The 27,514-nt window shown below is 44.7% G+C and overlaps 1 protein-coding gene across 1 annotated transcript in view; it reads left to right on the top strand.

Moving 5' to 3' along the window:
* LOC142186617 (GDNF family receptor alpha-1-like) overlaps window positions 1–27,514 on the top strand; it is a gene marked incomplete at its 3' end in the record, with an annotated part of 54,475 nt that overhangs the window by 13,513 nt on the left and 13,448 nt on the right. Inside the window, exons 2-3 of the mRNA XM_075261315.1 lie at window positions 2,189–2,491; window positions 16,690–16,822. Coding sequence (XP_075117416.1) covers window positions 2,189–2,491; window positions 16,690–16,822 — 436 coding nt within the window. The remainder of the gene's footprint in view (window positions 1–2,188; window positions 2,492–16,689; window positions 16,823–27,514) is intronic.

The following is a 27,514-nucleotide window of genomic DNA, read 5'->3' as shown; positions in this document are numbered from 1 at the left end:
GCTGTATAGATCTGTATGTAGTAAGCTCCTGAGATCCCTCTAGTGGTGACTGTATAGATCTGTATGTAGTAAGCTCCTGTGCTCCCTCTAGTGGTGGCTGTATAGCTCTGTATGTAGTAAGCTCCTGTGCTCCCTCTAGTGGTGACTGTATAGATCTGTATGTAGTAAGCTCCTGAGCTCCCTCTAGTGGTGGCTGTATAGATCTGTATGTAGTAAGCTCCTGACCTCCCTCTAGTGGTGGCTGTATACATCTGTATGTAGTAAGCTCCTGTGCTCCCTCTAGTGGTGGCTGTATAGATCTGTATGTAGTAAGCTCTTGAGCTCCCTCTAGTGGTGGCTGTATAGATCTGTATGTAGTAAGCTCCTGAGCTCCCTCTAGTGGTGACTGTATAGATCTGTATGTAGTAAGCTCCTGAGCTCCCTCTAGTGGTGGCTGTATAGATCTGTATGTAGTAAGCTCCTGAGCACCCTCTAGTGGTGGCTGTATAGATCTGTATGTAGTAAGCTCCTGAGCTCCCTCTAGTGGTGGCTGTATAGATCTGTATGTAGTAAGCTCTTGAGCTCCCTCTAGTGATGGCTGTATAGATCTGTATGTAGTAAGCTCCTGAGCTCCCTCTAGTGGTGACTGTATAGATCTGTATGTAGTAAGCTCCTGTGCTCCCTCTAGTGGTGGCTGTATAGATCTGTATGTAGTAAGCTCCTGAGCTCCCTCTAGTGGTGACTGTATAGATCTGTATGTAGTAAGCTCCTGTGCTCCCTCTAGTGGTGGCTGTATAGCTCTGTATGTAGTAAGCTCCTGTGCTCCCTCTAGTGGTGACTGTATAGATCTGTATGTAGTAAGCTCCTGAGCTCCCTCTAGTGGTGGCTGTATAGATCTGTATGTAGTAAGCTCCTGACCTCCCTCTAGTGGTGGCTGTATACATCTGTATGTAGTAAGCTCCTGTGCTCCCTCTAGTGGTGGCTGTATAGCTCTGTATGTAGTAAGCTCCTGTGCTCCCTCTAGTGGTGACTGTATAGATCTGTATGTAGTAAGCTCCTGAGCTCCCTCTAGTGGTGGCTGTATAGATCTGTATGTAGTAAGCTCCTGACCTCCCTCTAGTGGTGGCTGTATACATCTGTATGTAGTAAGCTCCTGTGCTCCCTCTAGTGGTGGCTGTATAGATCTGTATGTAGTAAGCTCTTGAGCTCCCTCTAGTGGTGACTGTATAGATCTGTATGTAGTAAGCTCCTGAGCTCCCTCTAGTGATGGCTGTATAGATCTGTATGTAGTAAGCTCCTGTGCTCCCTCTAGTGGTGACTGTATAGATCTGTATGTAGTAAGCTCCTGTGCTCCCCCTAGTGGTGACTGTATAGATCTGTATGTAGTAAGCTCCTGTGCTCCCCCTAGTGGTGACTGTATAGATCTGTATGTAGTAAGCTCCTGTGCTCCCCCTAGTGGTGGCTGTATAGATCTGTATGTAGTAAGCTCCTGAGCTCCCTCTAGTGGTGACTGTATAGATCTGTATGTAGTAACCTCCTGTGCTCCCTCTAGTGGTGACTGTATAGATCTGTATGTAGTAAGCTCCTGTGCTCCCTCTAGTGGTGACTGTATAGACCTGTATGTAGTAAGCTCTTGAGCTCCCTCTAGTGATGGCTGTATAGACCTGTATGTAGTAAGCTCCTGAGATCCCTCTAGTGGTGGCTGTATAGATCTGTATGTAGTAAGCTCCTGAGCTCCCTCTAGTGGTGACTGTATAGATCTGTATGTAGTAAGCTCCTGTGCTCCCTCTAGTGGTGACTGTATAGACCTGTATGTAGTAAGCTCCTGAGCTCCCTCTAGTGATGGCTGTATAGATCTGTATGTAGTAAGCTCCTGAGCTCCCTCTAGTGATGGCTGTAGGCAGATACAATTTATAACATTACTATTACTGTGCTGGGGATTTGTTGCTCTGTATCAGAAAATCCAAAGCTGTAGCCGCTGAAAGCTGAACTAAACAAGTAATAGGAGCACAATTTGGGACTTTTACCAGTGCGGTGTCCTCTGTGAATAGACATCCAGCCCTGGTGTTGTAATACAGTGAGTGTTATGGTCTTTGTAGGGAGCGGCCTGTGCACTTGTCCTGTTCTATGTGTGGAGTCTGGAGTAGCTGGGACTCTCTATAGGATGATGATGATAATTCTCATTATGTCACCTCTTTTGCTGCTGCAGATGCCGTTCTGTCTGCTGAGTTGAGGCGGCTGCCATCTGGGGACCGACTGGACTGTGTAAAAGCCAACGAGCAGTGCCTGAAAGAGACTGAATGCAGCGCCAAATACAGGACTCTGCGCCAATGTGTGGCCGGAAAAGAGACCAACTTCAGCAAAGTCACCGGCCTGGAGGCCAAAGATGAGTGCAAAAATGCCACAGAGGCGCTCAAACAAAAATCTCTATACAACTGCCGCTGTAAACGGGGCATGAAGAAAGAAAAGAACTGTCTGCGGATATACTGGAGCATGTACCAGATCCTGCAGGGTAAGTTCCTTCTCCTCTCGTCTCCTCTGTGCCAAAATATCATCATCCAGGCAAGGGTTGGTGGAGATTGGGCCTCTCCGTATACTAAGAACAAGGCCTGAGGCAGGTGATGCCGCCGATTGCTGTGTTAGGAGCCTTTCACAATGAATTACTAAAGTAGATCAATCAGTAAACTTTGCATAAATCAATAGTCCAGGATGTACATGAGGGGTAATGGTACGTCTGGCCGTTAGATGACTTGTAATATGTATTTTTAGCAGTTTTTCCCCTGCGGGCCCTATCTGTATTCCTCAGTTCTCCCCTTTTAGCAGTTTTTCCCTCTATCTGTATTACTCAGTTCTCTCCTTTTAGCAGTTTTCCCCCTGCAGGCCCTATCTGTATTCCTCAGTTCTCCCCTTTTAGCAGTTTTTCCCTCTATCTGTATTCCTCACTTCTCCCCTTTTAGCAGTTTTCCCCCTGCAGGCCCTATCTGTATTCCTCACTTCTCCCCTTTTAGCAGTTTTCCCCCTGCAGGCCCTATCTGTATTCCTCACTTCTCCCCTTTTAGCAGTTTTCCCCCTGCAGGCCCTATCTGTATTCCTCACTTCTCCCCTTTTAGCAGTTTTTCCCTCTATCTGTATTCCTCACTTCTCCCCTTTTAGCAGTTTTCCCCCTGCAGGCCCTATCTGTATTCCTCACTTCTCCCCTTTTAGCAGTTTTCCCCCTGCAGGCTATACTTCTAATATACTGCTCTTCTATTATTATATACTAGTATTGCGTTATTAGATTTTTATGGTTTAGTATATACTGGTATATTACATCCTTGACTTATGTCACTTAATAGTGACTTATTATATAGTGGTCCTGTATTATACTGGTCTTGTGTTATTATATACTGGAGGAATAATACTAATCTATAGCATACTGCCACCTACAGATCATTTTCTAATAAAAATCGAGCCATTCATTCCCAACCAATGTGGTGCTAGATGTGATGGGCTGACCTGTATACAGGGCGGGGTGAGGGGGTGAGCGCTCAGATCTGTGGGTGACGCTGACTACAGCAGCAGCTATGTCACAGTGTGTCAGCACACAGCCTTGCCAGATCCCTCACGACTAATAGAAGGAAATGTCAGCAGCCCAGTAACAGAATGGCTGCATTTTGTCAATTCATTATCAATTAAAGCGAGTTATAATGCGGAGGTTTTGATGCTGATCCTGACCTCTGACCCTACAGGCGGCTGCTGAATGTCAGAAACTTTGGGGCCCCTGCTGAACATGCCACACACATCACTGACTGACATCAAGATGCCCATTGTCATACTAAACAGGGCCTCGACCTCATGATTGAATTTGTCCATGTGCTGCGCCCTTCCATCTGTAAGATCCGGGCCCCTCTCCAGTCTGGGGAACAGATGGCGGTTACCCACCAGAACCCACAAACAAAGGCTGACCTTTCATCAGTCACCCGTATACACACCCCCTATACACACCCCCTATACACACCCCCTATACACACCCCCTATACACACCCCCTATACACACCCCCTATACACACCCCCTATACACACCCCCTATACACATCTCCAGGTTGTGTCTCTAAGGCCTGGAATAATAAAGGCAAATTATACCCAGAAATTATTAACTATAAAACTAAAAAACCCCGGACACATCAAATATCATATTATAGGTCACATATAGAAAGAATCTACAGAAAAGTCTGTGCATATTATTATTATTTACTATTCTTACAGCACCATCATATTCTGCAGCCCTTTACAGCCATTCACAGTCACTGTCCCATATAGGGCTCGAAATATACAGCTAATGTTGTCTTTGGTAGGATTTGAACCCAGGACTCCAGTGCTGCAAGGCTGCAGTGCTAACCACTGAGCCACCATGCTACCCTATACTTATTCTGTACTGACCCTGAGTTATAGCTTGTATTATACTCCAGAGCTGCACTCACTATTCTGCTGGTGCAGTCACTGTGTACATACATTACATTACTTATCCTGTATTATACTCCAGAGCTGCGCACACTATTCTGCTGGTGCAGTCACTGTGTACATACATTACATTACTTATCCTGTATTATACTCCAGAGCTGCGCTCGCTATTCTGCTGGTACAGTCACTGTGTACATACATTACATTACTTATCCTGTATTATACTCCAGAGCTGCACTCACTATTCTGCTGGTGTAGTCACTGTGTACATACATTACATTACTTATCCTGTATTATACTCCAGAGCTGCGCACACTATTCTGCTGGTACAGTCACTGTGTACATACATTACATTACTTATCCTGTATTATACTCCAGAGCTGCGCTCACTATTCTGCTGGTACAGTCACTGTGTACATACATTACATTACTTATCCTGTATTATACTCCAGAGCTGCGCTCACTATTCTGCTGGTGCAGTCACTGTGTACATACATTACATTACTTATCCTGTATTATACTCCAGAGCTGCGCACACTATTCTGCTGGTGCAGTCACTGTGTACATACATTACATTACTTATCCTGTATTATACTCCAGAGCTGCGCTCGCTATTCTGCTGGTACAGTCACTGTGTACATACATTACATTACTTATCCTGTATTATACTCCAGAGCTGCACTCACTATTCTGCTGGTGCAGTCACTGTGTACATACATTACATTACTTATCCTGTATTATACCCCAGAGCTGCGCTCACTATTCTGCTGGTACAGTCACTGTGTACATACATTACATTACTTATCCTGTATTATACTCCAGAGCTGCACTCACACTATTCTGCTGGTACAGTCACTGTGTACATACATTACATTACTTATCCTGTATTATACTCCAGAGCTGCGCTCACTATTCTGCTGGTACAGTCACTGTGTACATATATTACATTACTTATCCTGTATTATACTCCAGAGCTGCGCTCACTATTCTGCTGGTGCGGTCACTGTGTACATACATTACATTACTTATTCTGTATTATACTCCAGAGCTGCGCTCACTATTCTGCTGGTGCAGTCACTGTGTACATACATTACATTACTTATTCTGTATTATCCTCCAGAGCTGCGCTCACTATTCTGCTGGTACAGTCACTGTGTACATACATTACATTACTTATCCTGTATTATACCCCAGAGCTGCGCTCACTATTCTGCTGGTCACTGTGTACATACATTACATTACTTATCCTGTATTATACTCCAGAGCTGCGCTCACTATTCTGCTGGTACAGTCACTGTGTACATACATTACATTACTTATCCTGTATTATACTCCAGAGCTGCGCTCACTATTCTGCTGGTACAGTCACTGTGTACATACATTACATTACTTATCCTGTATTATACCCCAGAGCTGCGCTCACTATTCTGCTGGTGCAGTCACTGTGTACATACATTACATTACTTATCCTGTATTATACCCCAGAGCTGCGCTCACTATTCTGCTGGTCACTGTGTATATACATTACATTACTTATCCTGTATTATACCCCAGAGCTGCGCTCACTATTCTGCTGGTGCACTCACTGTGTACATACATTACATTACTTATCCTGTATTATACTCCAGAGCTGCGCTCACTATTCTGCTGGTACAGTCACTGTGTACATACATTACATTACTTATCCTGTATTATACCCCAGAGCTGCGCTCACTATTCTGCTGGTACAGTCACTGTGTACATACATTACATTACTTATCCTGTATTATACTCCAGAGCTGCGCTCACTATTCTGCTGGTACAGTCACTGTGTACATACATTACATTACTTATCCTGTATTATACTCCAGAGCTGCGCTCACTATTCTGCCGGTACAGTCACGGTGTACATACATTACATTACTTATCCTGTATTATACTCCAGAGCTGCGCTCACTATTCTGCTGGTCACTGTGTACATACATTACATTACTTATCCTGTATTATACCCCAGAGCTGCGCTCACTATTCTGCTGGTGCAGTCACTGTGTACATACATTACATTACTTATCCTGTATTATACTCCAGAGCTGCGCTCACTATTCAGGTCCCAGTCTGGCCCAGTTAGTGCTGTGTAATGTATTACAGCTGGTTCTGGTGCTGGCCAGGGACTGGTAGCTCGTGTCGGCTCCTTCCTCTGCAGTTGGTACATTAGGAGGATCATACAGAGCAGATGTGCGTTCCCATCTCGCCGTTCCATTACTAGGAGTAAATAATGTTTCCTTGGCTATAAAAACCGCACTTAACCCCTTCAGTATTTTCGCTTAGCTGTCTGGCTTGTGTGAGCGCGCAGGTGCAGAACGCGTCAGCCCATTATTTCAGGTGTCGGCTGTACTCGTGGAGAAAATCAATTGTATTGAATAATCTGGATCTGTAGAAAGAAAAGAAATGTTCATTAGAAACCTCGGACACATCCCGGGGGATCAGCAGGAACGGAACGTCTCCAATCAGAAGTGTCAAAAAAAATCTAGATGTAGCGACTCCAGGCCTGGCAGGGGCTCAGAGCAGTATACAAGGACCCCCAAAATCTGGGCCATAATCCTGAGAAAGGGAAATGGGAGCAGTATGGAGGGCAGCTGATATATAGAGGTCTAAACCACCTGACCTGACCCCATCACCTACAGTATACTCTCTGTGCCCCCTTTATTTCTCAGACCGCTCTCTGTGCCCCTTTACTACTCAGACTTCTCTCTGTGTCCCTTTATTACTCCGACTGTTCTGTGACCCATTTATTACTCAGACTTCTCTCTGTGCCCCCTTTATTACTCAGACTGCTCTCTGTGCCCCCTTTATTACTCAGACTGCTCTCTGTGCCCCCTTTATTACTCAGACTGCTCTCTGTGCCCCCTTTATTACTCAGACTGCTCTCTGTGCCCCCTTTATTACTCAGACTGCTCTCTGTGCCCCCTTTATTACTCAGACTGCTCTCTGTGCCCCCTTTATTACTCAGACTTCTCTCTGTGCCCCCTTTATTACTCAGACTTCTCTCTGTGCCCCTTTATTACTCAGACTGTTCTGTGACCCTTTATTACTCAGACTTCTCTCTGTGCCCCTTTTACTACTCAGACTTCTCTCTGTGCCCCCTTTATTACTCAGACTTCTCTCTGTGCCCCCTTTATTACTCAGACTGCTCTCTGTGCCCCCTTTATTACTCAGACTGCTCTCTGTGCCCCCTTTATTACTCAGACTGCTCTCTGTGCCCCCTTTATTACTCAGACTGCTCTCTGTGCCCCCTTTATTACTCAGACTGCTCTCTGTGCCCCCTTTATTACTCAGACTGCTCTCTGTGCCCCCTTTATTACTCAGACTTCTTTGTGCCCCTTTATTACTCAGACTGTTCTGTGACCCTTTATTACTCAGACTTCTCTCTGTGCCCCTTTTACTACTCAGACTGCTCTCTGTGCCCCCTTTATTACTCAGACTGCTCTCTGTGCCCCCTTTATTACTCAGACTGCTCTCTGTGCCCCCTTTATTACTCAGACTGCTCTCTGTGCCCCCTTTATTACTCAGACTGCTCTCTGTGCCCCCTTTATTACTCAGACTTCTCTCTGTGCCCCCTTTATTACTCAGACTGCTCTCTGTGCCCCCTTTATTACTCAGACTGCTCTCTGTGCCCCCTTTATTACTCAGACTTCTCTCTGTGCCCCCTTTATTACTCAGACTTCTTTGTGCCCCTTTATTACTCAGACTGTTCTGTGACCCTTTATTACTCAGACTTCTCTCTGTGCCCCTTTTACTACTCAGACTTCTCTCTGTGCCCCCTTTATTACTCAGACTTCTCTCTGTGCCCCCTTTATTACTCAGACTGCTCTCTGTGCCCCCTTTATTACTCAGACTTCTCTCTGTGCCCCCTTTATTACTCAGACTGTTCTCTGTGCCCCCTTTATTACTCAGACTGTTCTGTGACCCATTTATTACTCAGACTTCTCTCTGTGCCCCCTTTATTACTCAGACTTCTCTCTGTGCCCCCTTTATTACTCAGACTTCTCTCTGTGCCCCCTTTATTACTCAGACTGTTCTCTGTGCCCCCTTTATTACTCAGACTGTTCTGTGACCCATTTATTACTCAGACTTCTCTCTGTGCCCCCTTTATTACTCAGACTTCTCTCTGTGCCCCCTTTATTACTCAGACTTCTCTCTGTGCCCCCTTTATTACTCAGACTGCTCTCTGTGCCCCCTTTATTACTCAGACTGTTCTCTGTGCCCCCTTTATTACCAGGGCAATTCAGGAGCGCCCTGTTTGATCATCCATAAGGGAGTTCATGGAGTCTACACATTTGCCCCTGGCTTGTAGGCTGCAGGGGGTAAGTGGTATAGGATAATGTCAGGGTTGATGGGAGCAGCACCCAGCAGAGCACCGCAGCCCCCTGTTCCGCTGGCTGATTATTGGGGTCTCTGTTATAATGGCAGCTCCCTGATTGTCCGTATAGAATGAGAACAACTGCAGAATTGTACAGAATGTGCCATTCTATAATACATAAGCCTAATGTATAGGAGCCAGGACAGTGGGCCCTCCTGCTGGGCCCCCTCCGCTCTGCAGTCATTACAGCCCATACTTGTTTCATCTCCCCTGACCCTGGAATCGCAGGATTGATCAAGACATGACCCAAAGAAATGCCAACCTGCCGACAACCTGCTAACAGATCAATAAACCTGCCCAGAGGTGAACCTAGTGAGTTTGCCTTGTATTACCGCCAACTAAACAGCAGGACATCTCTAAAACTATGTCATCAGTGACTGAGAGTTGATACTTTGTCACTGTGTAACTAATGATACTGATACTATGTCACTATACTGTAGCCATATATACTATACACTATAATACCGCCATCCTGCTGATACACTGTGTCACTATACTGTAGCCATATATACTATACACTATAATACCGCCATCCTGCTGATACATTGTGTCACTATACTGTAGCTATATATACTATACACTATAATACCGCCATCCTGCTGATACACTGTGTCACTATACTGTGGCTATATATACTATACACTATAATACCGCCATCCTGCTGATACACTGTGTCACTATACTGTAGCCATATATACTATACACTATAATACCGCCATCCTGCTGATACTGTCACTATACTGTAGCCATATATACTATACACTATAATGCCGCCATCCTGCTGATACTGTCACTATACTGTAGCTATATATACTATACACTATAATACCGCCATCCTGCTGATACACTGTCACTATACTGTAGCCATATATACTATACACTATAATACCGCCATCCTGCTGATACTGTCACTATACTGTAGCCATATATACTATACACTATAATACCGCCATCCTGCTGATACTGTCACTATACTGTAGCTATATATACTATACACTATAATACCGCCATCCTGCTGATACTGTGTCACTATACTGTGGCTATATATACTATACACTATAATACCGCCATCCTGCTGATACATTGTGTCACTATACTGTAGCTATATATACTATACACTATAATACCGCCATCCTGCTGATACACTGTGTCACTATACTGTGGCTATATATACTATACACTATAATACCGCCATCCTGCTGATACACTGTGTCACTATACTGTAGCCATATATACTATACACTATAATACCGCCATCCTGCTGATACTGTCACTATACTGTAGCCATATATACTATACACTATAATACCGCCATCCTGCTGATACTGTCACTATACTGTAGCTATATATACTATACACTATAATACCGCCATCCTGCTGATACACTGTCACTATACTGTAGCTATATATACACTATACACTATAATACCGCCATCCTGCTGATACACTGTGTCACTATACTGTAGCCATATATACTATACACTATAATACCGCCATCCTGCTGATACTGTCACTATACTGTAGCCATATATACTATACACTATAATACCGCCATCCTGCTGATACACTGTCACTATACTGTAGCCATATATACTATACACTATAATACCGCCATCCTGCTGATACTGTCACTATACTGTAGCTATAGAAAATGTACACTATAATACCGCCATCCTGCTGATACTGTCAATATACTGTAGCTATATATACTATACACTATAATACCGCCATCCTGCTGATACACTGTGTCACTATACTGTAGCCATATATACTATACACTATAATACCGCCATCCTGCTGATACACTGTGTCACTGTACTGTAGCCATATATACTATACACTATAATACCGCCATCCTGCTGATACTGTCACTATACTGTAGCCATATATACTATACACTATAATACCGCCATCCTGCTGATACTGTCACTATACTGTAGCTATATATACTATACACTATAATACCGCCATCCTGCTGATACACTGTGTCACTATACTGTAGCCATATATACTATACACTATAATACTGCCATCCTGCTGATACATTGTGTCACTATACTGTAGCTATATATACTATACACTATAATACCGCCATCCTGCTGATACTGTCACTATACTGTAGCCATATATACTATACACTATAATACCGCCATCCTGCTGATACACTGTGTCACTATACTGTAGCCATATATACTATACACTAGAATACCGCCATCCTGCTGATACTGTCACTATACTGTAGCTATATATACTATACACTATAATACCGCCATCCTGCTGATACTGTCACTATACTGTAGCCATATATACTATACACTATAATACCGCCATCCCGCTGATACTGTCACTATACTGTAGCCATATATACTATACACTATAATACTGCCATCCTGCTGATACATTGTGTCACTATACTGTAGCTATATATACTATACACTATAATACCGCCATCCTGCTGATACTGTCACTATACTGTAGCCATATATACTATACACTATAATACTGCCATCCTGCTGATACACTGTGTCACTATACTGTAGCCATATATACTATACACTATAATACCGCCATCCTGCTGATACTGTCACTATACTGTAGCTATATATACTATACACTATAATACCGCCATCCTGCTGATACTGTCACTATACTGTAGCCATATATACTATACACTATAATACCGCCATCCTGCTGATACTGTCACTATACTGTAGCTATATATACTATACACTATAATACTGCCATCCTGCTGATACACTGTGTCACTATACTGTAGCTATATATACTATACACTATAATTCCATCCTGCTGATACTGTCACTATACTGTAGCTATATATACTATACACTATAATAACTCCATCCTGCTGATACATTGTGTTACTGTACTGTAGCCATATATACTATACACTATAATACCGCCATCCTGCTGATACACTGTGTCACTATACTGTAGCCATATATACTATACACTATAATACCGCCATCCTGCTGATACTGTCACTATACTGTAGCTATATATACTATACACTATAATACCGCCATCCTGCTGATACTGTCACTATACTGTAGCTATATATACTATACACTATAATACCGCCATCCTGCTGATACTGTCACTATACTGTAGCTATATATACTATACACTATAATACCGCCATCCTGCTGATACTGTCACTATACTGTAGCCATATATACTATACACTATAATACCGCCATCCCGCTGATACTGTCACTATACTGTAGCCATATATACTATACACTATAATACTGCCATCCTGCTGATACATTGTGTCACTATACTGTAGCTATATATACTATACACTATAATACCGCCATCCTGCTGATACTGTCACTATACTGTAGCCATATATACTATACACTATAATACTGCCATCCTGCTGATACACTGTGTCACTATACTGTAGCCATATATACTATACACTATAATACCGCCATCCTGCTGATACTGTCACTATACTGTAGCTATATATACTATACACTATAATACCGCCATCCTGCTGATACTGTCACTATACTGTAGCCATATATACTATACACTATAATAACTCCATCCTGCTGATACATTGTGTTACTGTACTGTAGCCATATATACTATACACTATAATACCGCCATCCTGCTGATACACTGTGTCACTATACTGTAGCCATATATACTATACACTATAATACCGCCATCCTGCTGATACTGTCACTATACTGTAGCTATATATACTATACACTATAATACCGCCATCCTGCTGATACATTGTGTCACTATACTGTAGCCATATATACTATACACTATAATACTGCCATCCTGCTGATACATTGTGTCACTATACTGTAGCTATATATACTATACACTATAATACTGCCATCCTGCTGATACATTGTGTCACTATACTGTAGCCATATATACTATACACTATAATACCGCCATCCTGCTGATACACTGTGTCACTGTACTGTAGCTATATATACTATACACTATAATACCGCCATCCTGCTGATACTGTCACTATACTGTAGCTATATATACTATACACTATAATACCGCCATCCTGCTGATACATTGTCACTATACTGTAGCCATATATACTATACACTATAATACTGCCATCCTGCTGATACATTGTGTCACTATACTGTAGCTATATATACTATACACTATAATACCGCCATCCTGCTGATACACTGTGTCACTATACTGTAGCCATATATACTATACACTATAATACCGCCATCCTGCTGATACATTGTGTCACTATACTGTAGCTATATATACTATACACTATAATACCGCCATCCTGCTGATACACTGTGTCACTATACTGTAGCCATATATACTATACACTAGAATACCGCCATCCTGCTGATACTGTCACTATACTGTAGCTATATATACTATACACTATAATACCGCCATCCTGCTGATACTGTCACTATACTGTAGCCATATATACTATACACTATAATACCGCCATCCCGCTGATACTGTCACTATACTGTAGCCATATATACTATACACTATAATACTGCCATCCTGCTGATACATTGTGTCACTATACTGTAGCTATATATACTATACACTATAATACCGCCATCCTGCTGATACTGTCACTATACTGTAGCCATATATACTATACACTATAATACTGCCATCCTGCTGATACACTGTGTCACTATACTGTAGCCATATATACTATACACTATAATACCGCCATCCTGCTGATACTGTCACTATACTGTAGCTATATATACTATACACTATAATACCGCCATCCTGCTGATACACTGTCACTATACTGTTGCTATATATACTATACACTATAATACCGCCATCCTGCTGATACTGTCACTATACTGTAGCTATATAAAATGTACACTATAATACCGCCATCCTGCTGATACACTGTGTCACTGTACTGTAGCCATATATACTATACACTATAATACTGCCATCCTGCTGATACATTGTGTCACTATACTGTAGCTATATATACTATACACTATAATACCGCCATCCTGCTGATACATTGTGTCACTATACTGTAGCCATATATACTATACACTATAATACCGCCATCCTGCTGATACTGTCACTATACTGTAGCCATATATACTATACACTATAATACTGCCATCCTGCTGATACATTGTGTCACTATACTGTAGCTATATATACTATACACTATAATAACTCCATCCTGCTGATACTGTCACTATACTGTAGCTATATATACTATACACTATAATACCGCCATCCTGCTGATACACTGTGTCACTATACTGTGGCTATATATACTATACACTATAATACTGCCATCCTGCTGATACATTGTGTCACTATACTGTAGCCATATATACTATACACTATAATACTGCCATCCTGCTGATACTGTCACTATACTGTAGCTATATATACTATACACTATAATACCGCCATCCTGCTGATACATTGTGTTACTGTACTGTAGCCATATATACTATACACTATAATACCGCCATCCTGCTGATACTGTCACTATACTGTAGCCATATATACTATACACTATAATAACTCCATCCTGCTGATACTGTCACTATACTGTAGCCATATATACTATACACTATAATACCGCCATCCTGCTGATACACTATGTCACTATACTGTAGCTATATATACTATACACTATAATACCGCCATCCTGCTGATACATTGTCACTATACTGTAGCCATATATACTATACACTATAATACCGCCATCCTGCTGATACATTGTCACTATACTGTAGCCATATATACTATACACTATAATACCGCCATCCTGCTGATACACTGTGTCACTGTACTGTAGCCATATATACTATACACTATAATACCGCCATCCTGCTGATACTGTGTCACTGTACTGTAGCCATATATACTATACACTATAATACCGCCATCCTGCTGATACATTGTCACTATACTGTAGCCATATATACTATACACTATAATACCGCCATCCTGCTGATACATTGTCACTATACTGTAGCCATATATACTATACACTATAATACTGCCATCCTGCTGATACATTGTGTCACTATACTGTAGCTATATATACTATACACTATAATACCGCCATCCTGCTGATACACTATGTCACTATACTGTAGCTATATATACTATACACTATAATACCGCCATCCTGCTGATACACTGTGTCACTATACTGTAGCTATATATACTATACACTATAATACCGCCATCCTGCTGATACATTGTGTCACTATACTGTAGCCATATATACTATACACTATAATACCGCCATCCTGCTGATACACTGTCACTATACTGTAGCCATATATACTATACACTATAATACCGCCATCCTGCTGATACATTGTGTCACTATACTGTAGTCATATATACTATACACTATAATACCGCCATCCTGCTGATACTGTCACTATACTGTAGCCATATATACTATACACTATAATACTGCCATCCTGCTGATACATTGTGTCACTATACTGTAGCTATATATACTATACACTATAATAACTCCATCCTGCTGATACATTGTGTTACTGTACTGTAGCCATATATACTATACACTATAATACCGCCATCCTGCTGATACACTGTGTCACTATACTGTAGCTATATATACTATACACTATAATACCGCCATCCTGCTGATACTGTCACTATATTGTAGCCATATATACTATACACTATAATACCGCCATCCTGCTGATACACTGTGTCACTATACTGTAGCTATATATACTATACACTATAATACCGCCATCCTGCTGATACATTGTGTCACTATACTGTAGCCATATATACTATACACTATAATACCGCCATCCTGCTGATACACTGTCACTATACTGTAGCCATATATACTATACACTATAATACCGCCATCCTGCTGATACATTGTGTCACTATACTGTAGTCATATATACTATACACTATAATACCGCCATCCTGCTGATACTGTCACTATACTGTAGCCATATATACTATACACTATAATACTGCCATCCTGCTGATACATTGTGTCACTATACTGTAGCTATATATACTATACACTATAATAACTCCATCCTGCTGATACTGTCACTATACTGTAGCCATATATACTATACACTATAATACTGCCATCCTGCTGATACACTGTGTCACTATACTGTAGCTATATATACTATACACTATAATACCGCCATCCTGCTGATACTGTCACTATATTGTAGCCATATATACTATACACTATAATACCGCCATCCTGCTGATACTGTCACTATATTGTAGCCATATATACTATACACTATAATACCGCCATCCTGCTGATACTGTCACTATACTGTAGCTATATATACTATACACTATAATACCGCCATCCTGCTGATACATTGTGTCACTATACTGTAGCCATATATACTATACACTATAATACCGCCATCCTGCTGATACTGTGTCACTATACTGTAGCTATATATACTATACGCTATAATACCGCCATCCTGCTGATACACTGTCACTATACTGTAGCTATATATACTATACGCTATAATACCGCCATCCTGCTGATACACTGTGTCACTATACTGTAGCTATATATACTATACACTATAATACCGCCATCCTGCTGATACATTGTGTTACTGTACTGTAGCTATATATACTATACGCTATAATACCGCCATCCTGCTGATACACTGTCACTATACTGTAGCTATATATACTATACGCTATAATACCGCCATCCTGCTGATACACTGTGTCACTATACTGTAGCTATATATACTATACACTATAATACCGCCATCCTGCTGATACATTGTGTTACTGTATAGCTAATATCGTCCTAATGTTCCTGTCTCCTGTAGGGAATGAACTGCTGGAGGATTCTCCGTATGAGCCCGTGAATAACCGGCTGTCCGACATCTTTAAAATGGATTCCAGTTTATCAGGTAAGAACGGCAGCGCTGATGAATGTGTCGCAGATTGTCGGAGGCTCCCGTCTGTATATGACGCCATATGGGGCTGTGGGAGGCGTCATGGCTGGTATTGGGGGGGGTGATGGAGCCCACACAGGGTGAGAGAGCCACCTCCATCCTGAAATCTAACAAATCATACAGATGTGCAGGAGGTGTTGGCCCCTAGGTGTTGGCCCCTAGGTGTTGGCCCCTAGGTGTTGGCCCCTAGGTGTTGGCCCCTAGGTATTGGCCTCTTTTGAGGGCTATGGGGTGGGCGTGCTCTCATCGGAGGGGGCTGGTCATGGCGGTTCTTTTCTATACACTTGTGTGTCACGTTTGCCTGCTTCTCTGAGTTAGAACAATCGCCAGGTCGTTCCTACCGAGGCCCAAACTATAGAAATGATTGCACAATCCAAAGTCATTAGAAGTGGCCTCAGATCCCCCACAAGAGGAGGCGGTCATCAGGCGTTATCCTGCCACGGGCTGAGCCCCATACTATATCAGGGGCAGTACAAAGTGGCTATTCCTCTCCTATATTGGCAGGGTATATACCGTATCTCCCCACCTGTGTTATATCAGCACAAGATATACTGTATCACCCCCTCCCCTCCTCATGTTACATTGGCAGGGTATATACCGTATCTCCCCACCTGTGTTATATCAGCACAAGATATACTGTATCACCCCCTCCCCTCCTCATGTTACATTGGCAGGGTATATACCGTATCTCCCCACCTGTGTTATATCAGCACAAGATATACTGTATCACCCCCTCCCCTCCTCATGTTATATTGGCAGGGTATATACCGTATCTCCCCACCTGTGTTATACCGGCGGTGGATTTACCGTATCACCCCCCCCCCCCTCCTGTGTTATATTGGCAGGGTATATACCGTATCTCCCCACCTGTGTTATATCAGCACAAGATATACTGTATCACCCCCCTTCCTCATGTTATATTGGCAGGGTATATACCATCTCGCCCCACCTGTGTTATATTGGCAGGGTATATACCGTCTCACCCCACCTGTGTTATATTGGCAGGGTATATACCATCTCGCCCCACCTGTGTTATATTGGCAGGGTATATACCGTCTCACCCCACCTGTGTTACATTGGCAGGGTATATACCGTCTCACCCCACCTGTGTTATATTGGCAGGGTATATACTGTATCACCCCCCCCCCCCCCTCTTGTATTATACTGGCAAGGTATATACCGTATCACCCCCCCCCCCCCCCTCTTGTGTTATATTGGCAGGGTATATACTGTATCACCTCCTGGTCTGTATTTGATCTCTATAACTTTAATGAATTACAATGTAAATAAGCGACAGATTCCGTGCTGTTCACTTGGGGGATATTCCCTGAAGGCTCCGAGACCCCCGATTATAGTGGAGGGAGGGGGTCGATCACCTGGGAGATGCTCTAGAGAACAGAAAGGGGCCCTACCCTGGACAGCACCCCTCCCCCTAGGGTACAGGAGCAGCCCTATCATGTTAGACTGAGAAGCCCAGGATCTGTCTCTGATGTGTCTCCATAGTTCAGGGCCCGGGAAGGCATGTCCGCCTAAGGAGGGGTGAGGAGAGCCGGTCCTGCCCCCAATAGTGAGGAGAGCCAGTCCTGCCCCCAATAGTGAGGAGAGCCGGTCCCGCCCCCAATAGTGAGGAGAGCCGGTCCCGCCCCCAATAGTGAGGAGAGCCGGTCCCGCCCCCACTAGTGAGGAGAGCCGGTCCCGCCCCCACTAGTGAGGAGAGCCGGTCCCGCCCCCAATAGTGAGGAGAGCCGGTCCCGCCCCCACTAGTGAGGAGAGCCGGTCCCGCCCCCACTAGTGAGGAGAGCCGGTCCCGCCCCCAATAGTGAGGGGAGCCGGTCCCGCCCCCAATAGTGAGGGGAGCCGGTCCCGCCCCCAATAGTGAGGGGAGCCGGTCCCGCCCCCAATAGTGAGGGGAGCCGGTCCCGCCCCCAATAGTGAGGGGAGCCGGTCCCGCCCCCAATAGTGAGGGGAGCCGGTCCCGCCCCCAATAGTGAGGGGAGCCGGTCCCGCCCCCAATAGTGAGGGGAGCCGGTCCCGCCCCCAATAGTGAGGGGAGCCGGTCCCGCCCCCAATAGTGAGGGGAGCCGGTCCCGCCCCCAATAGTGAGGGGAGCCGGTCCCGCCCCCAATAGTGAGGGGAGCCGGTCCCGCCCCCAATAGTGAGGGGAGCCGGTCCCGCCCCCAATAGTGAGGGGAGCCGGTCCCGCCCCCAATAGTCAGGGGAGCCGGTCCCGCCCCCAATAGTGAGGGGAGCCGGTCCCGCCCCCAATAGTGAGGGGAGCCGGTCCCGCCCCCCAATAGTGAGTGGGTTAGACAGTTGTTACTGTGTACTGGCTGGCCTGTGGGTGGCGCTGCAGTGCTCTTCATCTCCTGCCCTATTACCTGTACAGTGTAGGGTCCCTGTATCCTCCACAGCCATCCTTGACCCCGCATCTTAGGCCGGGGCACTTCCAGGACTTTGCCAGTCCCGCCGGGTTTGGTCTTATCTGAGGATTTCGCCCTTTTGTCTGCACTACATGAGAGGCGGACGGCGATGGCGAGCAGACGATTGTGTCCTCGCAATCCATTTATTCTCCCATCTGGTGGCAGGAGACAAATCTTTGAACTCTGTTCAGCGCTGCGGTTCGTCTCTCCGTTCTCCTCAGGGATCCCACCGCACAGTCGGCGCCATGAAAACCAATTAAATTAAAAGCATCGCCTTTACATGTAAATGGGCTATCGGTGGCCGTGATGAAAAGCTCAGTGTGGTCGGCATTGTGTGGCGGATGTTAATGCAGAACGCCGCGCAAAACCAGAGGCGGCAGCGGCGGCGCAGCCATGAAGCAGTCAGAGCTGGCAGGAAATCAGCTTTACCTGTCATCAGATAATAAACTAATCATCCGTTATTTATACCGCGCTGCCGCAGACGACGCGCTCCGACTAATCTGTGTGATGACAGGACGCTCAGAATAACGGCTATATCACATGATACGGGGTGTCAGGGGCCCGGGGCCACAGCAGCACAGTCTGTATTCATTACTACTCAGGTATTGCCCTGTGACCTGATGGCACCCCCGGGGGCAGGAATGACATTGGGGGCAGCGTCGTGTTATTAAGTAATGTCTCCCAGCTGCTGCAGGTCAGGGGGTCATATACAGACCAATGGCTCAAACCATGAGGATCATCCAAACCTGCTGCTCCATTGGTTGTTACTGCAAACTAGCGCTAGATGGCGCCCCCCTGTATTTGAATACCCCCCCCCCCCCCCTCCTTAAGTCAATGGAAACGGTGCAGGAAATGCTGCCAATTACTCATACATCTTTCCCTTCAACACCAATGGTTTTGGTTGGTTGGTCGCTGTTTGCACCATATTCCGATGTTTACTACAATGTTAAAGCTGCTGTATGACGCCATTCACTCCATGGCTCAGGGTGCTGCTGTAAGAGGGCGCTCATGAGCAGTTTTGTGCGTCCTCTACAGCTAACACACCCAAAGCCGGGGCAGCGTCACCTAGTGGACCATCAGACCGCACAACTAATAGTCCAGTAGGTGGCGCTGCCCCGGCTCTGGGTATATCAGACTGCACAGCTAACACACCCAGAGCCGGGGCAGCGCCACCTAGTGGACCATCAGACTGCACAGCTAATAGTCCAGTAGGTGGCGCTGCCCCGGCTCTGGGTATATCAGACTGTACAGCTAACACACCCAGAGCCGGGGCAGCGCCACCTACTGGACCGACTGCACAGCTAACACACCCAGAGCCGGGGCAGCGCCACCTACTGGACCGACTGCACAGCTAACACACCCAGAGCCGGGGCAGCGCCACCTAGTGGGAGAGCCTACTTCTAGCCAATCTATTCTAGCATCAAGCCAGGAGTGTTGAGGTGACCCTCATAGCTCTACCTCACACCTCAGTTTAAGCTTTTCTGGATCTTGTCATTTGCTCATTTGATATTCTGGATGGATAACCATGGTGTTCTTTGTAGGATAAGTTGTAAGACACGGCTGCCCCATAGTTGCTGCCACCTGGAAGAGCATCAGGTCAGTGATCAATAACTTCTGATAAGTCCTGCGTCCTCGGGTGTAATGTGATCGTCGGCGCAGGAGACGCCATTATTTACCCCTCCAATCAATACTGGGAATTATTATTAGGAGCCATTAATTGTGTCAGGATTGAGTCTGAGTCTATAGAAAACCAAGTTATGTGCAGACACCTGCGAGAGAGAACACGATATGGAAATCCACGCCAGCCTCCCGTATGGCGGACCGCTCCCCGACGCACAACTTCTCCAGCCTCCGCCAATGTCAAGTTCTTGTAATGGAATTTGTATGGAGCGCGATGACTTAATATTTCATATGAAAGATACATTTCTAAAAATAATAAAATCAGATCCCGGGACAGGAGCCGGCGACGCTTTAATCACATTTCGCTTTGCGGCTTGAACGGCAGATTTGCTTCAGAAGAATCAGAAAAACAATATTTTTTTTTTTTCCTTCTTGTAGATTTTATGACAGTTCTGCATTATTAAAATCTCACAGTATGGAGAATTCATAGCACAGATCTGAGCTCGCAACGCCGCCACGGCACTGATACATTGTGTCGTAACACTGCTAGTTAACTCTTGATGGAAGAAATGGAACCTGAAGATAGATACAAAGTATCATATCAGGAACATAAAACAAGTGCCTCATATGTAAAGTTCAGGCTATACAAGCATCGAAACGCAACGATACACAGAAATATGTGAAGGAAAATATATACAAGTGAGGAAATACTGCTACAAAATTACCCTCTCCCTAGTATGACATGGCTGATAACAGATAGTAATAGATTGTATTCTCCTCTCCTACAGTCGGCCTCTCCTCTCCTGACATGGCTGATAACAGATAGTAATAGATTGTATTCCCCTGTCCTACAGTCGGCCTCTCCTGACATGGCTGATACCAGATAGTAATAGATTGTATTCTCCTGTCCTACAGTCGGCCTCTCCTGACATGGCTGATACCAGATAGTAATAGATTGTATTCCCCTGTCCTACAGTCGGCCTCTCCTCTCCTGACATGGCTGATAACAGATAGTAATAGATTGTATTCCCCTGTCCTACAGTCGGCCTCTCCTCTCCTGATATGGCTGATAACAGATAGTAATAGATTGTATTCTCCTGTCCTATAGTCGGCCTCTCCTCTCCTGACATGGCTGATAACAGATAGTAATAGATTGTATTCCCCTGTCCTACAGTCGGCCTCTCCCCTCCTGACATGGCTGATAACAGATAGTAATAGATTGTATTCTCCTGTCCTACAGTCGGCCTCTCCTGACATGGCTGATAACAGATAGTAATAGATTGTATTCTCCTCTCCTACAGTCGGCCTCTCCTGACATGGCAGATAACAGATAGTAATAGATTGTATTCTCCTGTCCTATAGTCGGCCTCTCCTCTCCTGACATGGCTGATAACAGATAGTAATAGATTGTATTCCCCTGTCCTACAGTCGGCCTCTCCCCTCCTGACATGGCTGATAACAGATAGTAATAGATTGTATTCTCCTGTCCTACAGTCGGCCTCTCCTGACATGGCTGATAACAGATAGTAATAGATTGTATTCTCCTCTCCTACAGTCGGCCTCTCCTGACATGGCAGATAACAGATAGTAATAGATTGTATTCTCCTGTCCTACAGTCGGCCTCTCCTGACATGGCTGATACCAGATAGTAATAGATTGTATTCCCCTGTCCTACAGTCGGCCTCTCCTCTCCTGACATGGCTGATAACAGATAGTAATAGATTGTATTCCCCCGTCCTACAGTCGGCCTCTCCCCTCCTGACATGGCTGATAACAGATAGTAATAGATTGTATTCCCCTGTCCTACAGTCGGCCTCTCCTCTCCTGACATGGCTGATAACAGATAGTAATAGATTGTATTCTCCTGTCCTACAGTCGGCCTCTCCCCTCCTGACATGGCAGATAACAGATAGTAATAGATTGTATTCCCCTGTCCTACAGTCGGCCTCTCCTCTCCTGACATGGCTGATAACAGATAGTAATAGATTGTATTCCTCTGTCCTACAGTCGGCCTCTCCTGACATGGCTGATAACAGATAGTAATAGATTGTATTCCCCTGTCCTACAGTCGGCCTCTCCTCTCCTGACATGGCTGATAACAGATAGTAATAGATTGTATTCCCCTGTCCTACAGTCGGCCTCTCCTCTCCTGACATGGCTGATAACAGATAGTAATAGATTGTATTCCCCTGTCCTACAGTCGGCCTCTCCTCTCCTGACATGGCTGATAACAGATAGTAATAGATTGTATTCCCCTGTCCTACAGTCGGCCTCTCCTGACATGGCTGATAACAGATAGTAATAGATTGTATTCCCCTGTCCTACAGTCGGCCTCTCCTGACATGGCTGATAACAGATAGTAATAGATTGTATTCTCCTGTCCTACAGTCGGCCTCTCCTCTCCTGACATGGCTGATAACAGATAGTAATAGATTGTATTCCCCTGTCCTACAGTCGGCCTCTCCTCTCCTGACATGGCAGATAACAGATAGTAATAGATTGTATTCTCCTGTCCTACAGTCGGCCTCTCCTCTCCTGACATGGCTGATAACAGATAGTAATAGATTGTATTCCCCTGTCCTACAGTCGGCCTCTCCTCTCCTGACATGGCTGATAACAGATAGTAATAGATTGTATTCTCCTGTCCTACAGTCGGCCTCTCCTCTCCTGACATGGCAGATAACAGATAGTAATAGATTGTATTCTCCTGTCCTACAGTCGGCCTCTCCTCTCCTGACATGGCTGATAACAGATAGTAATAGATTGTATTCCCCTGTCCTACAGTCGGCCTCTCCTCTCCTGACATGGCTGATAACAGATAGTAATAGATTGTATTCTCCTGTCCTACAGTCGGCCTCTCCTCTCCTGACATGGCTGATAACAGATAGTAATAGATTGTATTCTCCTGTCCTACAGTCGGCCTCTCCTCTCCTGACATGGCTGATAACAGATAGTAATAGATTGTATTCTCCTGTCCTACAGTCGGCCTCTCCTCTCCTGACATGGCTGATAACAGATAGTAATAGATTGTATTCCCCTGTCCTACAGTCGGCCTCTCCCCTCTTGACATGGCTGATAACAGATAGTAATAGATTGTATTCCCCTGTCCTACAGTCGGCCTCTCCTCTCCTGACATGGCTGATAACAGATAGTAATAGATTGTATTCCCCTGTCCTACAGTCGGCCTCTCCTCTCCTGACATGGCTGATAACAGATAGTAATAGATTGTATTCCCCTGTCCTACAGTCGGCCTCTCCCCTCTTGACATGGCTGATAACAGATAATAATAGATTGTATTCTCCTGTCCTACAGTCGGCCTCTCCTGACATGGCTGATAACAGATAGTAATAGATTGTATTCCCCTGTCCTACAGTCGGCCTCTCCTGACATGGCTGATAACAGATAGTAATAGATTGTATTCCCCTGTCCTACAGTCGGCCTCTCCCCTCCTGACATGGCTGATAACAGATAGTAATAGATTGTATTCTCCTGTCCTACAGTCGGCCTCTCCTGACATGGCTGATAACAGATAGTAATAGATTGTATTCCCCTGTCCTACAGTCTGCCTCTCCTCTCCTGACATGGCTGATAACAGATAGTAATAGATTGTATTCCCCTGTCCTACAGTCGGCCTCTCCTGACATGGCTGATAACAGATAGTAATAGATTGTATTCCCCTGTCCTACAGTCGGCCTCTCCTCTCCTGACATGGCTGATAACAGATAGTAATAGATTGTATTCCCCTGTCCTACAGTCGGCCTCTCCCCTCCTGACATGGCTGATAACAGATAGTAATAGATTGTATTCCCCTGTCCTACAGTCGGCCTCTCCTCTCCTGACATGGCTGATAACAGATAGTAATAGATTGTATTCTCCTGTCCTACAGTCGGCCTCTCCCCTCCTGACATGGCAGATAACAGATAGTAATAGATTGTATTCCCCTGTCCTACAGTCGGCCTCTCCTCTCCTGACATGGCTGATAACAGATAGTAATAGATTGTATTCCTCTGTCCTACAGTCGGCCTCTCCTGACATGGCTGATAACAGATAGTAATAGATTGTATTCCCCTGTCCTACAGTCGGCCTCTCCTCTCCTGACATGGCTGATAACAGATAGTAATAGATTGTATTCCCCTGTCCTACAGTCGGCCTCTCCTGACATGGCTGATAACAGATAGTAATAGATTGTATTCTCCTGTCCTACAGTCGGCCTCTCCTCTCCTGACATGGCTGATAACAGATAGTAATAGATTGTATTCTCCTGTCCTACAGTCGGCCTCTCCTCTCCTGACATGGCTGATAACAGATAGTAATAGATTGTATTCCCCTGTCCTACAGTCGGCCTCTCCTCTCCTGACATGGCTGATAACAGATAGTAATAGATTGTATTCCCCTGTCCTACAGTCGGCCTCTCCTCTCCTGACATGGCTGATAACAGATAGTAATAGATTGTATTCTCCTGTCCTACAGTCGGCCTCTCCTCTCCTGACATGGCAGATAACAGATAGTAATAGATTGTATTCTCCTGTCCTACAGTCGGCCTCTCCTCTCCTGACATGGCTGATAACAGATAGTAATAGATTGTATTCCCCTGTCCTACAGTCGGCCTCTCCTCTCCTGACATGGCTGATAACAGATAGTAATAGATTGTATTCTCCTGTCCTACAGTCGGCCTCTCCTCTCCTGACATGGCTGATAACAGATAGTAATAGATTGTATTCTCCTGTCCTACAGTCGGCCTCTCCTCTCCTGACATGGCTGATAACAGATAGTAATAGATTGTATTCTCCTGTCCTACAGTCGGCCTCTCCTCTCCTGACATGGCTGATAACAGATAGTAATAGATTGTATTCCCCTGTCCTACAGTCGGCCTCTCCTCTCCTGACATGGCTGATAACAGATAGTAATAGATTGTATTCTCCTGTCCTACAGTCGGCCTCTCCTCTCCTGACATGGCTGATAACAGATAGTAATAGATTGTATTCTCCTGTCCTACAGTCGGCCTCTCCTCTCCTGACATGGCTGATAACAGATAGTAATAGATTGTATTCCCCTGTCCTACAGTCGGCCTCTCCTCTCCTGACATGGCTGATAACAGATAGTAATAGATTGTATTCCCCTGTCCTACAGTCGGCCTCTCCTCTCCTGACATGGCTGATAACAGATAGTAATAGATTGTATTCTCCTGTCCTACAGTCGGCCTCTCCTGACATGGCTGATAACAGATAGTAATAGATTGTATTCTCCTGTCCTACAGTCGGCCTCTCCTGACATGGCTGATAACAGATAGTAATAGATTGTATTCTCCTGTCCTACAGTCGGCCTCTCCTCTCCTGATATGGCTGATAACAGATAGTAATAGATTGTATTCCCCTGTCCTACAGTCGGCCTCTCCTCTCCTGACATGGCTGATAACAGATAGTAATAGATTGTATTCTCCTGTCCTACAGTCGGCCTCTCCTCTCCTGACATGGCTGATAACAGATAGTAATAGATTGTATTCTCCTGTCCTACAGTCGGCCTCTCCTCTCCTGACATGGCTGATAACAGATAGTAATAGATTGTATTCCCCTGTCCTACAGTCGGCCTCTCCTCTCCTGACATGGCTGATAACAGATAGTAATAGATTGTATTCCCCTGTCCTACAGTCGGCCTCTCCTCTCCTGACATGGCTGATAACAGATAGTAATAGATTGTATTCTCCTGTCCTACAGTCGGCCTCTCCTGACATGGCTGATAACAGATAGTAATAGATTGTATTCTCCTGTCCTACAGTCGGCCTCTCCTGACATGGCTGATAACAGATAGTAATAGATTGTATTCTCCTGTCCTACAGTCGGCCTCTCCTCTCCTGATATGGCTGATAACAGATAGTAATAGATTGTATTCCCCTGTCCTACAGTCGGCCTCTCCTCTCCTGACATGGCTGATAACAGATAGTAATAGATTGTATTCTCCTGTCCTACAGTCGGCCTCTCCTCTCCTGACATGGCTGATAACAGATAGTAATAGATTGTATTCCCCTGTCCTACAGTCGGCCTCTCCTCTCCTGACATGGCTGATAACAGATAGTAATAGATTGTATTCCCCTGTCCTACAGTCGGCCTCTCCCCTCCTGACATGGCTGATAACAGATAGTAATAGATTGTATTCCCCTGTCCTACAGTCGGCCTCTCCTCTCCTGACATGGCAGATAACAGATAGTAATAGATTGTATTCTCCTGTCCTACAGTCGGCCTCTCCTCTCCTGACATGGCTGATAACAGATAGTAATAGATTGTATTCCCCTGTCCTACAGTCGGCCTCTCCTCTCCTGACATGGCTGATAACAGATAGTAATAGATTGTATTCTCCTGTCCTACAGTCGGCCTCTCCTCTCCTGACATGGCAGATAACAGATAGTAATAGATTGTATTCTCCTGTCCTACAGTCGGCCTCTCCTCTCCTGACATGGCTGATAACAGATAGTAATAGATTGTATTCCCCTGTCCTACAGTCGGCCTCTCCTCTCCTGACATGGCTGATAACAGATAGTAATAGATTGTATTCTCCTGTCCTACAGTCGGCCTCTCCTCTCCTGACATGGCTGATAACAGATAGTAATAGATTGTATTCTCCTGTCCTACAGTCGGCCTCTCCTCTCCTGACATGGCTGA

The sequence above is a fragment of the Leptodactylus fuscus genome, unplaced genomic scaffold (assembly GCF_031893055.1).
Source record: "Leptodactylus fuscus isolate aLepFus1 unplaced genomic scaffold, aLepFus1.hap2 HAP2_SCAFFOLD_108, whole genome shotgun sequence".
Classification (NCBI taxonomy): domain Eukaryota; kingdom Metazoa; phylum Chordata; class Amphibia; order Anura; family Leptodactylidae; genus Leptodactylus; species Leptodactylus fuscus.
Note: the sequence above shows the minus strand (reverse complement) of the source record. Positions and strands in the feature narration are given on the sequence as shown.